At 38.7% G+C, this 13,685-nt stretch overlaps 1 protein-coding gene across 7 annotated transcripts in view; it reads right to left on the bottom strand.

The window, feature by feature from the left end:
* The window catches only part of LOC132626565 (light-mediated development protein DET1), a 35,243-nt gene extending 22,352 nt beyond the window's left edge, over window positions 1-12,891 (bottom strand). For 2 of the 7 annotated variants that reach the window (XM_060341474.1, XM_060341476.1), the window contains exons 1-4: window positions 12,495-12,890; window positions 7,239-7,666; window positions 6,904-7,132; window positions 5,904-6,041 (exon numbers count right to left, since the gene is read on the bottom strand). In XM_060341474.1, coding sequence (XP_060197457.1) covers window positions 5,904-6,041; window positions 6,904-7,132; window positions 7,239-7,666; window positions 12,495-12,566 — 867 coding nt within the window. In that variant the 5' untranslated portion in view covers window positions 12,567-12,890. Of the gene's footprint in view, window positions 1-5,903; window positions 6,042-6,903; window positions 7,133-7,238; window positions 7,667-12,494 lie in introns of all 7 variants that reach the window. The other 5 variants (XM_060341475.1, XM_060341477.1, XM_060341478.1 and 2 more) reach the window with 4 other exon arrangements.
* Window positions 12,892-13,685: the final 794 nt, after the last annotated feature.

Genomic DNA, 13,685 nt, shown 5'->3' with positions numbered 1-13,685 from the left:
ACTGAAGTGCCTTAGGTAAATCCCATATCAAAATGGGAGGGGAAAGTTAAGGACCATATAAGGTGGAACCAGGAATACAACTCTTGAGGCGCCTTTTGGGTAAAAATCAGAAGGGACAAAGCTGTGAAGCCCAAAGCTCACGCCTAGGCAAGAATACCTTGACAGTTAGGCCTGGACCATTACAAGTTGTATTAGAACCAATACCTCCCCTAAGCAAAGAATACCTTGACAGTTAGGCCTGGACCGTTACAAGTGGTATTAGAACCGATACCTCCTCTAATACGGCACTCAAAGGACGCTGAGTCCTTAAGGGGGTTAAGTTTAACAGCCACAGACCGCTAGCGATTGAACTCAAAGGCAGGTTCTTTGTGAAGCTTACCTTAAGCAAACCCACATTGGAATAGGAGGAAGGTTAGGGACCACATAGGGGCGAGTTCAGGATTCAACTATCAAAGCGCCTTTTGGGTTAAAGACCAAGGAGACAAGGCCCAAAAGATGGGCCAGAGTGGATAATACCTTGCCAGTTGGACGTGGGTCGTCGCACAATGTCTGGTTACGACCTCACAACCCAAATGATCCCCCATACAGATAAAAATAGCAATTGAGCCCGGGATTACCCATTCCATCCGAAACAAAACGACGTGTATACCAACTTCACTGTTCAGTTTAATGTACATGAAAATATGATTGGTAGTTTCTTCTTCCTCTTGGTAGTTTCTGCTTGCTCAACATAAATAAAACGTTCATTTCACAATGGTCTTCTTAAATTAGTTATAACATGATAGAGTACGAAGACATCCATTTCACATTAATGATTTTCTTAGATTTTTTTTTTTTTGGTAAAGTAATAAAATTCATTAGTAAAACATCAAGAAGATGCAAGGTTACAGATGGGAAAAGCTGGCAGGCTTGGCAAAACCTGTAGAACAATCTAAAGATATCCTATCTCTACTGAACTAGAGAAAAGGAGCTGATAAAATCTAGAAAGTTACCCACATTGTTTACAGGGGCAAAAAAATGCCAACTAAAAAGACTAACTAAACACCTAGACTTTAGAGAGCAAATAGGAGTTGAGATTCCTTCAAAGCATCTGTTGTTTCTCTCCTTCCATAGGGTCCAAAAAATTACTGCTGGGATCATTCTCCAAATTCTTTTAATGGATTTGTCAACTCTCCAGAGTATCCAGCTAGCATATGCATCTTTGATGTTGAAGGGCATTACCCATTGTAGACCAAGCATAGAGTAGAAGAAAAACCAGAGGCTAGCTGCTGCAGGGCAGTGCAAAAATAGATGGTTGACACTTTCATTGGTCTGCTTGCACATGGTACACATGTTAACAACTATTACACCTCTCCTTCTAAGATTGTCTTGTGTTAGGCATGCTTCCTTCAGTGCAGTCCAAGTGAAGCAAGTAACTCTGAGAGGCTGTCTGGTTCTCCATACAAGCTTCCAAGGCCAAACCTCTAAAAGGCTATTTTGAGAGCACCAGTTGTTGTAACATTCCTTCACAGTGAAAATCTTTTCCTTAGAATTGCCCCAGAGTATTCTGTCCTGAAAATCTGCCACCAAAGTACTTTGTCCCAAACTTTCTAATAGAGAAAGAAAATCATCAACTTCCCAATCCTGTAAGTTTCTCCTTAAAATTGGTGTCCAACAGTTGTTAACTCTATATTGAGCTAATGTTGCTTCTTTGTTAGAAGCTATCAGAAATAGTGAGGGAAATAAATCTTTTACTAAAGTGTCCCCAAGCCATTTGTCCTGCCAAAATCTGATCTTGAGCCCATTTCCAACCTTGAATGAGACAGCCTGGAAGAATTCCTCTTAGAGACTACTGATGTGTTTCCATACTCCAACACCATGTGGTTCATTGCTTTTCTTTACAGTCCAGTGGTCTTGAATACCATATTTAGCTTTGATGATTTCCTTCCAGTACCCTGCCTCATTTTGACCATATCTCCAAAGCCACTTCATGAGTAGGCTGTTGTTATGAAACTTAAGATTTCTAATCCCCAGCCCCCCTTGGCCTTTGGGTTGAATAACTGATTGCCATTTGACCAAAGAGAATCTATGAGTAACACTGTTACCTTCCCATAGGAATTTCCTTCTAAGCCTGTCAATTTGCTTTAGAACTGAGGTTGGCATAGGGAAGAGTGACATAAAGTAAGTGGGAATGTTGTCTAGGACACTTTTGATGAGGGTGAGCCTGCCACCCAATGAGAGATATTGCATCTTCCAAGTGGCTAGTCTTTTCTCCATTCTTTCAATGACCCCACTCCATATCCCAGATGATTTGAATTTAGCACCCAAAGGAAGTCCCAAATAGGTGGTGGGAAAGGAGCCTGTTTTGCAGCTAAGAATATCAGCAAGAGCTTCTAGGTTGGTCACTTCATTCACTGGATATATAGTGCTCTTACGCATGTTGATATGAAGTCCAGAGATGGCCTCAAAGATCATGAGGGTAGTGTTGAGATTAGAGACCTGCTGACAATCAGCTCCACAAAATATAAGGGTGTCATCTGCATAGAGTAGATGAGAGACTGAGACTGAGGTGGAAGGATTTCTGCCCACTTGGAACCCTTGAATCCACTGAAGTTCTTTGGCCTTTGCTAACAGCTGAGATAATCCTTCCATCGCAATGATAAAGAGGAAAGGGGACAATGGATCCCCCTGCCTGAGTCCCTTTTGAGAAGAGAAAAACCCAACTGGACTTCTGTTCACCAGAATTGAAAACTTCACTGTCGAAATACAGAAATAAATCCACCTTATCCACCTTTCCCCGAAACCCATTTGCTTCAAAATGTTGACTAAATAAGCCCAGTTAAGCTGATCAAAAGCTTTCTCAATATCTAATTTGCATAGGATCCCAGTCTCACCACTTTTAATTTTCCAGTCTAGCACTTCATTGGCAATCATAGATGCATCAGTGATCTGTCTATTCTTCAGAAAAGCACTCTGCTGTCCAGAAACTAAGGAATCCACCACTTTTCCGAGCCTCTTAGCTAAAATTTTGGCCAGCAATTTGTAGACACTGCCTATAAGACTTATAGGCCTATAATCTCTAAGCTCTGCGGCCCCTTTCTTCTTTGGGATAAGAGCAATGAAAGAGGCATTGCATGATCTCACCATTTGGCAGTTCTGATGAAAGAAATTAAAAGCTGCTAGCAGGTCTGCTTTGATGAAGTTCCATGATTTTTGAAAGAAAGCCATAGTGAAACCATCAGGGCCTGGAACTTTGTCAGGGGCACAAGTCATGAGAGCTTCTAAAATCTCCATTTCGGTGAAAGGAAGTTCAAGGTCCTCTTTATCCACTGTGTTGAGACTTGACAGACCTTCAAAGACAGCTGAGGGTCTCCAAGATTCAGTTTCTTTGTAAATTTGTTGATAGTACTCCAGAATACCATCCTTGATCCTTCCTTTGTCTTCAATTACTCCATCCCCTATTTTGAGTCTGTCAATGGTATTGCCCTTTCAATGAGAGTTGGCCATTCTTTGGAAAAACTTTGTATTCTTATCCCCCTCTTTCAACCATAAACATCTTGATTTTTGTCTCCATGAGATCTCTTCAGCGGTTGCTATTTGCTGAATTTCAAGTTTGAGATTCAATGTCTGACCTTTCTCTTCTGTAGAGAGAGCTCTGAGCTCAGCTAACTGGTCCAGCTTCCAAAGTTCTTTGAGTGCCTTGTTCCTTTGAGTCTCGATTGTTCCATAGACCTCCCTATTCCATTTAGTAATGTCTTTCTTGAGATTCCTTAGTTTCTGCATTAGCACAAAGTCTGGGGTGCCTAATACAGTGTAAGAAATCCACCATCCTTCTATCATGTCCATGAAACCCTCAGCTTGAAGCCACATGTTTTCAAATTTGAAATAAGAAGGTGTGGTCTCCCAATCTCCACTTTCCAGGATAATTGGTTTATGATCAGAAAAAACTCTAGGCAAGGGGTACTGTTTGATAGTATTGAACATCTCGCTCCATTCTGTTGAGATAAGGAACCTGTCAATTCTAGAGGCTTGGAGAGACTCCTCCCCTCTTGACCAGGTAAATTGTGCTCCCTGAAGTGGAGGGTCAATCAAATCCAGGTCTAGAATAGTGTTGGAGAAGCCCAGCATCGCCCTTGATCTTCTAACGCAGTTCAATCTTTCCCCCACAAATCTGCACACATTGAAATCCCCTCCTATGACCCATAGGTCAGACCACAATCCCCTGATAGATGCTAACTCGAGCCAAAGATCCTCCCTTTCTGGATTGGTATGAGGGCCATAAACACTAGTAAAAACCCATTTGAAATCCTCAGCAAGACTTTCGAATCTACATGATAAAGAAAAGGCTCCTGCTTCAAAATCAACACATTTCCAAGCTCTTTTGTCCCACATTATTAATATCCCACCTTTGGTACCAATTGCTTTGACTTCTGCCCAAGAGATCCATCTGTTTCCCCAAATTTGCCTGATTAGAGATGGATTCCATGTCTCTATTTTGGTTTCCTGCAGGCAAATAATATCAACTCCCCACTTGTGAATAAGAGATTTCAAAGTGCTTCTCTTGTCTTTATTGTTGAGACCCTGCACATTCCAGCTGAGTGTTTTAACTCTCATCTGGAATGAGCCTTTTGAGACCTGCCCCTCTCTTTCTTCCCACTCCCGTCCTGGAGACCCCAATCCAATCTTTTAAGTTCAGTAACTGCTTTGCTTTTCCCTTTCTTTAATTCTCCTGTTTTATTTTTTTGCTCAAGAATCTGCACTTTCCTTTTTTCCTCCATTCTCAGAATAATTCCCAGAAGTTCGTGTTCAAACCCAGCAACATTTACCCCCAACACTTTGCAAGCCTTCATCATTGTCAACTTCGTCCATTTTGAGGTTTCCACCACATCAGGGATATCAACAGTTTGAATTTGTGGATCATGCCAAGGCAAAGGAAGAAAACTGTTGTAGGACTGAGATGAGATACCAGAGTCAGATTCATTTGAAACTGACAGTGCTGAGAATATCGGTTTGGGTATATGTGGGTCCATCGAGTGCCCTGCGTGAACCGCTTCATCATCTGCTTCAGGCTCGGACAGTGTCCCCTCCATGAGTTCTAAATCCCTGAGACTAGAAGCTTGAATTTCTAGTTCAAAAGGATCAAAAGAGAATGAAGCATTCAAGGAAGATGAAGCTCTGAAGCAGCATGGGTCCAGCTTTGGTACAGATGATCTCCACACTTGCTTCTTTTGTGTTGCTTGAAGTGTTTGCTTGTAAGTGGGCCTTTAGTGTAGTAACCGTTGTTCAAAGCTAATGAAGTTCTCCCTTTGTAGTGTTTCTTACTATTTTTTACTAATTTTCTTAGATTATTTATAACATCAGAGAATACTCTCTTATTGATCGAGGTACCACAAAATATATGGACACATGATCCAGAAAGACTTATCCTTGATGAATTGCATTTGTAACAGGTTAATTTTTAAGAGGAAAGATCCTTGATGAATTGCTTTTCAGGTTAGGCATCAAATTACGAACTCATTTCTGTTCAGCAGTCCAATGCTAATTAAGAAACATTGTTCTCCTTCCCAATGAGTCCAAGCTGATATTCTATTATTAGCATTTAGATATTGTAAAAGTCGAAACAAGTGATGATTACAGTTATAATATGATTCCAGTTTATCAGAACTATCAAATAAATTTCATTTAGAAAAGAGAAACCTCCCCATAAAGCACATATAAAACCAATAGTTGTATACCTCCAGATGTATGAGGTCAAAAATCAGTATCAGATAACACATAAGGATTAGTAAAATAACCTCAAGCTTCAATCAGAATAATCTATGATTTGCAGCTTTGTTGACATAATAAACTAAATAAGCAATCAAGTAACAACAACATACTAAGGCTCTTAACATATAAAAAAAATTCAATATTCTATTACTAACCATGGTTTGGTCAGTTTCTTCATTCCATATACCTCGAAATATAAATGAAAGTAGCCGCTGCTTTATACCGCCCATGAAAGAAGTTTCCAATTCAGGCATACTATGATGAAAACCATTTCCAACATGATTTACAAGAACCTGAAGCAATAGGCTACTGTTAGAGATTAGCATGCACAACCCACTTATCAATTTCAGAAACCCAGGTACCTACACTTAGCGAGAAATACAATACACCATCCCCTGCTTGCTCACCTACCCCAACCCAAAATAAAATAAAATAAAAATAAAGAGAGAAATGGGCAAAAGCAAATATGCATTTTTCTGAAATTCTTTCAAATGTGGTGAGTAACGAATGGGTTTTTAGGCTGCCTAACAAGGAACGCTCAAAAGCTTAAAAGAACAGCAAACAAGATTTTTTAGACCTCTTTGACGTAATGACAAGACATACATCTAGGTGAGTCTACTACTGTGGAGAAACAATAGAAGTCCAATTTCTAGGTTATACCAAAGCTGTGAACATTTAAACAAAAAGAGAGAGAAAGAAAACACAATTGCCTTTTGGTTATTCCTTAAATTAGTGGACTTTCTCCATTTCTCTTCTACTGGCTCATTTACAACTGTTCCACTCTTTTATATCAGCAAAGTAACAAGAAATGGAACCTTTCTCTGTTTCACTTCAATATCGCACTGAATAAATCCTGGTACTTTTTAAGTCGAAGAGATGATGTTTTGAAAGCAAATATGAAAAGATTCATACTTTAAAGTATTCTGTATTTCCATTTTGGGTTTTTGGTGGAGACTAGAAGATGCTAATACAGTTGATAGGATGACAGACTTTCTCAGCTTCCTACGGTAATTGTTAAGGAACTGAATTTTATGTAATTTCTGGCACAATCTTGTGCTTCATTTATACAACCTTACCGTTCTTTAGAATAAAGAAATGAGGATCGGATGAAACTGAATCCCAACTTCCTTAAAGAACTTGAAGCATCATAGTTACCTGGGAATTGAAATTGAGAAAAAGTTCATCATCTTCACGGCAAAATTCCCCTATTGCTCGTACATCAACAAGATCTCCAGAATCTCTGATCTGAAGGATGTGTATTCTTTGATAACGAAGGGACACTATAGCAAGCAAATCATCATACAAGAAAGCACCAATGCTATGTGCCAAATTAACATAATCATTGTGAAAAACCCTCTCGTCAAGTCTAGCTCCATCCTCCAACCTAAGTTAATAAACCAAACCACAACAAAAGCAACCATGATAACTTCAAAGACCAAAAAAATCATGCCAAGTGCTCATGAAACTAATAGTTGAGACTGATTACACACCTCAAAAGGTAGAAAGTTATTTTTTCAACTGAAGGGACTCCCTGAATTGCCCCTCCAGTAGGAGGTGCATCATGAATTTGTGCAGTTGAAGTTGCAAAGAGTCCAAATTGGTTGCTCTCCATATAGAGAAAGAAGTCTTTGCATATAAGTTCCCCACTAGAAGCAAGATTAACACTGTACAATTGCGTGAAGAAGCTCTCAAACTTTCTGGCTTTCAAAGGAAGATCATGAGAATCACAATCTTCTTCTTTGCAGGAAAATGTTAACCATGTTGGTCTATAAACAATCAGATCCTGATGATTTCGGCTGAAACTTATAAGATATAGACCATCATCCGTGAACTTGCGAAATGAATGGTCGGGACATTCAACATCGTATATGGTATAACCTGGTACAATGTTCTCATAGAATCTTCTGGCACGATGAATCTGCAAAAGGTGAATCAGCACTCTTAAGCAACCATTCTATACATCACAGATTCCAAATCTGACCAAATATACCATGCACAATCCGAAGAAAAAGAGAAAGGTTTGATTGGTATGGAGAAAATTGTTTCTTATAGAAAATGTTGTACCTTAGAAATTATCTTTTGGATCATTTTCCAATGCCTAGTTGGCTATAAGAGTTGGTGACATATAGTATCACCGCAACATGCTGGCCAAGTTTGATGACAACGTGTTGACCGTATTTTTTATCATTAAAAATTGACAACAATGTATGTGTTGATTAAAATAAGTGATATGAAGTAATAGTTGGAACGTAAAGGAGGATGAATTTTGCCCATAAGCAGTGACAGACAAGGACTTGAAAGTCATGTGCAAGAAAAGAAAAAAAGCAAACTGTTGTTGCAGCTGCAACAGAGTGAGAAGAACCAGATTAACCACAGAAGATCGTCGCCTTTTTTACATTTTAAGGAGGAAAAGAACCCGACTTTGGGTGTTCGATATCTAGACCAAGAGGGAGGTCAGTGGATTGTACATGCTGAGCAAAAGAAAGGGGAAAAACAAAAAGGAATAAAGGAAAAGTTAAAAAAAAAAAAAAAAAGGAATCGGCATGAAGAAAACGGAAAAGAACAAAAGAAAGATGGCAGCCAGATTTGGTGAGAGGTTATAGATAATACAAAAGCCAAAAAAAGGGAACATCGGCACATCGCAATTAGGCTTTGTAGCTCAAAGGGCAGTTCGCAAAGTTTTAAAATTAGTGGTTGGATGGTTGAAATGGAACAAAATCAGACGGCTGATTGGGAAGTGATACCGGGTGTTATGAGATAAAAGGATTTCTTCCAAAGTGAAAAGTAAGTCTCATAACAAAACGTTATATGAGGTGAATGTTGAGCTGCTAAAGGTCAACACATCCACAAGATGATGGTCGCAAGAGATGCGGATACTAAGATGGATGTGCGGTCATATAAGATAAGACAAAATTAAAATGGACCACATTCTCAAGAAGTTGCAAATACCCATTAAGGATAAAATGAGATAAGGTCGATTGAGATGATTTGGTCACGTCCTGTTTTGACCTCCAAATGAACGGGTCCATAGGTGTAAAACCATGATGAGTGAATGTGTTAAACTGGGATGAGGTAAACCTAAATTCACATGAAAAAGAATTGTCTTGAAAGACCTGCAATCTCTTTGAGTCCGTGCAGACTTAGGGAAAGATAGGCGTCATGGAAGAAAAAAACCTATATACGCGATTCCAATTAGTTGGGAATATGTATTAGTCTATGTACGGAGTATTGAAATATTATGGACCCAAAAAGATCATTTATGGCATCGAGGATTCATACAATCGACTTCAACTAACTTGGCATTGCGGTGTAGTTGTTTTTATTATATGTTTTAGTCATGTTAATACATTTACTTTATGCCATATGCTTTCTAGGAGTTTTTTAAGCCTGTTAGAGTGTTTTTTTTTTTTTTTGGAAACTGTTAACTTTGTATTACTCGGCAATAAGGGTATGCTGGCCACCTCCAAAAATTTACACTTTACTGAAAGAGAAATACTTACAGTAATCCTAAAAAGTCCACTAACTAAACTTGCTCTTCTGCATATTGTTCTTTACACCAAAAGCTTAATGAAGTAATGACCTTCCATTGGATCTTCTGCAATGAACTTTCTTTGCCTTAAAAATTCTGTCGTTTCTTTCCTTCCAAATGTTCCACCAAATGCAGGCAGGAACTGTTTTCCACCAAATCTTCGGACTCTTGCTCCCTCCCCTTCTTATCCAACAGCTTAGAAGGTCTGCAGTGTATTCAGGCATAGTCCAGTTCACCTTAGCCAAGTTAATAATGCATGTAGAAATATATAGGATATTGTGCTGGGGAGTTAGAGCATCCTGGGAGCCATTGGGATTTTGGGTGTTTTAGGTGCATAACGTCTGCGGGCAATTTGTAGGATATGGAGCGAAAGAGCGTCCGAACCAAACGAGATCCGGGTAGAATTTTAGAAGAACGCAGGCCAAGTAGGTATGGAAGGGCTAACTAGGTTGTTTAATGTGATTTTTAGGACGGCTAGAACGCCAGAGGTGTGGAGTTAGAGTACAATGATTCCGTTGCACAAGAACAAGGGTAATATCCAAAATTGCAACAACTATTGGGTAATCAAGCTACTAAACCACACTATGAATGTTTGGGAGAGGGTGATCCCCCGATCCATAACAGGTACACTCTTTTGTCATCAAAAAAGATTGGGAGAGGGTAGTCGAGATGCGGATGAGGAAAGATGTGTCTATCTCCAAAAACCAATTCGGATTCATGCCAGATTGATGAACTACAGAAGCCATTAACCTTGTGAGGAGATTGTTGGAGCAATATAGGGATAGGAAGAGAAACTTACCCATGGTGTCCATTAACCTAGAAAAGGCATACGATCAAGTTCCTAGGGGGGTTCTATGGAGATGTTTGGAGTGTAAAGGTGTATATATGGCTTACAGTAAGGCAATTAAGGACATGTACGATGGAGCCAAGACCGGGTAAGAACAGTGAGAGGTGACTCAGAAAACTTCTCGGTCATGATGGGATTGCACCAGGGGTCATCCCTTAGCCTGTTTCTATTGCCTTAGTGATGAACGAACTGACGCAGCATATTCAAGGTGAGGTGTCGTGGTGTATGTTATTCGCAAATGACATAGCTTTGATCGACAAGACGCGCGGAGGAGTTAACGATAGGCTGGAAGTTTGGATAGACTCTAGAATCTAAAGGTTTCAGGTTAAGCAGGACTAAAGTAGAGTACATGAAGTGCACGTTCAATGACGTTATTGTTAAGATAGGCTGGAAGTTTGGACAGACTCTAGAATCTAAAGGTTTCAGGTTAAGCAAGACTAAAGTAGAGTACATGAAGTGCACGTTCAATGACGTTATTGTTACGCATGAGGCGGAGGTGGAAGTGAAGATCGATACACAAGTTATACTCAAGAAGAGAAGTTTCAAGTATCTTGGGTCTACAATCCAAGGAAGCTGGGAGATTGACGATGATGTCGCACATCGTATTGGAGTAGGGTGGATAAAATGAAGGCTCGTGTCGAGATATTATGTGATAAGAATGTGTCACCAAAGCTTAAAAGTAAGTTCTACGGAGTGATGGTTAGACCTACATAATTGTGTGGAGCAGAGTGTTACCAATCAAGAGCGCACACATTTAGAAGATGAAGTTGGCGGAGATGAAGATGCTCAGATACATGAGTGGGCATACTAGAAGGGGTAGGAATAGGAACGACGATATACAGGACAAGGAGGGAGTGACCTCTGTGGCGGACAAAATGAAGGAAGCGAGGCTAAGATGGTTCGAGTATGTGAAGAGGAGGTGCGCCGGATGCACCAGTGAATAGGTGTGAGAGGTTGGCTATAGCAGGTTTTAGGAGAGGTAAAGATAGGCCGAAGAAGAACAGGGGGAGGTGATTAGACATGACATGACCCATCTTCAACTTACTAAGAATATGACCCTAGATAGAAAGGTAAAGAGGTTGAGGATTAGGGTAGAAAGATAGTAGGTGGCCGAGTGTTGTCGTACTTTTCTGTGGGAGGGGCAGGGGGCTAGTCTCCTCTTCTCATCTTCTCCTTATTTAGTAGTATTATTTAGTATTAGTGTAGCATCTTATTCTTCAATTCTTGTTACTACATGTTGCTTCATTTGCTTTGTTTATCTTGTTATTTTGTTGTCGTTATTTTCCTTTAAATCCTGCTCTGATTACACTTTTTTTAAGCCGAAGGTCTATCGGAAATAGCCTCTCTACATCACCAAGTACATCCTACCCTCCTCAGACCCCAAATCCACTTAAGGGATTTAGACTGGGTATGTTGTTGTTGTTGTCATGTAGAAATATATAAAACTGCTAGTACTTTTTATTCATATTTTTATTCAGTATAATGTCAGACTGAGATGAATTTTAAATGGAAAAGCATGGTACTGATGCCTCACCAAAATGTTTGTGAAACTTCGTCTAGCCTTTCAGCCAATGCACCCAACAACATCGTTGTCATGGCTGCTCACAAAAATTATATCCTAATAGTAATGACATATGTAAGTACATAAAGTTTTGAGTTTGATACTATGGTCCTGGAGCACCCATACATCTCCATGTGATCCTGCCCCTTCCCATAAGTGAGGGAAATACTTTTCTTGGAAAACATTTTCACAATTTATCGTAATAATACAGAACACTTTTTCGGTATCAAAACCACCCAATATTGAAAAGGTTAAGAAACCTTCCAAAGCAAGTATCAGTCTAACAATTGCAACGTGGCAGTTGAATTACAAAACCAAGAGCATAAGCATGAAAAATAGTCCCTCTGTCCCAATTTAAGTGTTTTACTTTTACTGGCATGTAGTATAAGAAATAAAGGGAAACTTTAGAATCTTGTAGTCTTAAATTAAGCATGTGTGTAGTAAACCTGCCTAATATTTGGAATAAAATCTGCAACATAGTTGAGACTTGCTAGGAAATCTTTGGAGCTGAGTTTTATCAATTAACTCGTCTGGAAACTTAGATGAGAACTCTATGGCTCTACAAATGGGTTCCTTGATAAAGTCCTTTAGATCTTGTGGTCTTAAACTTGACACGTAAAATATATCTTACTAAATAAAGAAAGAAAGAGACACTTAAATTGGGAGGGAGAGAGTATTTCATAAGAAAAAGTGACAAGACCTCGAATTTGTAAAGGGTTCAATCAGTATAATTAATTAAGTTTACAGTAAACTATAAATAAAATTAGTAAAAAAGGAAAAAGAAAAGGGGGGAAGAAGAGGAGACATACGGCGGTGCCAGGAGCAGGGGTGGAAATCTGGCGCTCAAAAAGCCTGGCGGTAACATTGTTGCTTTTGAACATCACTCACACACTTTGTTTAATTGCTTTCACCAGGGGCATTAGTGTTGTGAATAATACAAAACCCAGGGTATATAACAGATTCTCAGTAGTAGTGAATATTAGGATAATTGAAGAAAAAAGAAGCTGCGTGAACTCTTCAATTAGAATTTTGTGCAATTTAGTCGGTTGGCAACATTTGGAGTGGGAGAAATGGGGGAAGTAGTTAACAGCCGGGGGAACAAGTAAAGGGTGCGTAGGAACAGATGGTTGCGTGCTGCTAAGGTGTGTGTTGTTCGGTAGCACTCGGGAAAGGCCAAATGTCGACTCTGAGTGGATAATTTCCACTAGCAAATATGATATACATCAGCTTTCCAAAATTAGTTTTTGGGTTGTGGAATTTTCATTGGAGGACAACAAACTTTATTTATTCATAACAAGGGAACAATAGGCAAATAGCTTCATAAAAAAGATTGTTTTTGGGTCAATATTAGAAGTAATTTACACATTCAACATTAAAGAGACCTGGTTCCTAGATTCCTCCCTAGAAATTAGGCTGAAGTGGTTAAAATATTCCTAAACTTGGCACGAATTATAATTTTAGTCTCTAAACTATTGCCACACTTAAAAACACCCCTAATTTGGCTAACTGAATTTTAATTCACTCCCGAATTGACATGCCACAGCAAGTGGAATGCACTCGCTGTCCACTTGGCATTTTCGTCCTATGTGTCCTCCACGTTAGATAAATTGTTTTTTAAAAAAATGGTAAAATGGATTTTTTTTTTAAAATCTAAAACAAAGAATTTTTTAAAAATTTAAAAAAAAAACTAAAAAAATGGATTTTTTTTTAAATCTGAAAAAAAAAAAAACTAGATTTTTAATTAAAATATCTTTAAAAAATGGATTTACAAAAAAATTGAAAACTTGATATTTTTTTATAAAGTGTCCTTAAAAATCCAGATTTTCATGATTTTTTAGGACACTTCTTTAAAAAAGAACTGGAAAATAGTTGATTAAAACTGGAGTTTTATACAAATATAGAAAAACTAATTTTTTTTAAATGTGGAAAAACCATTTTTTTTATAAAAAAAAAATCGGTAAATTAGATTAGTTTTTAAATCAAGAAAAAAATTGTCAGTT

This window comes from Lycium barbarum, chromosome 2, assembly GCF_019175385.1.
Source record: "Lycium barbarum isolate Lr01 chromosome 2, ASM1917538v2, whole genome shotgun sequence".
Lineage (NCBI taxonomy): Eukaryota > Viridiplantae > Streptophyta > Magnoliopsida > Solanales > Solanaceae > Lycium > Lycium barbarum.
The sequence above is the reverse complement of the archived record's forward strand: the minus strand, read 5'-3'. Positions and strand labels throughout refer to the sequence as shown.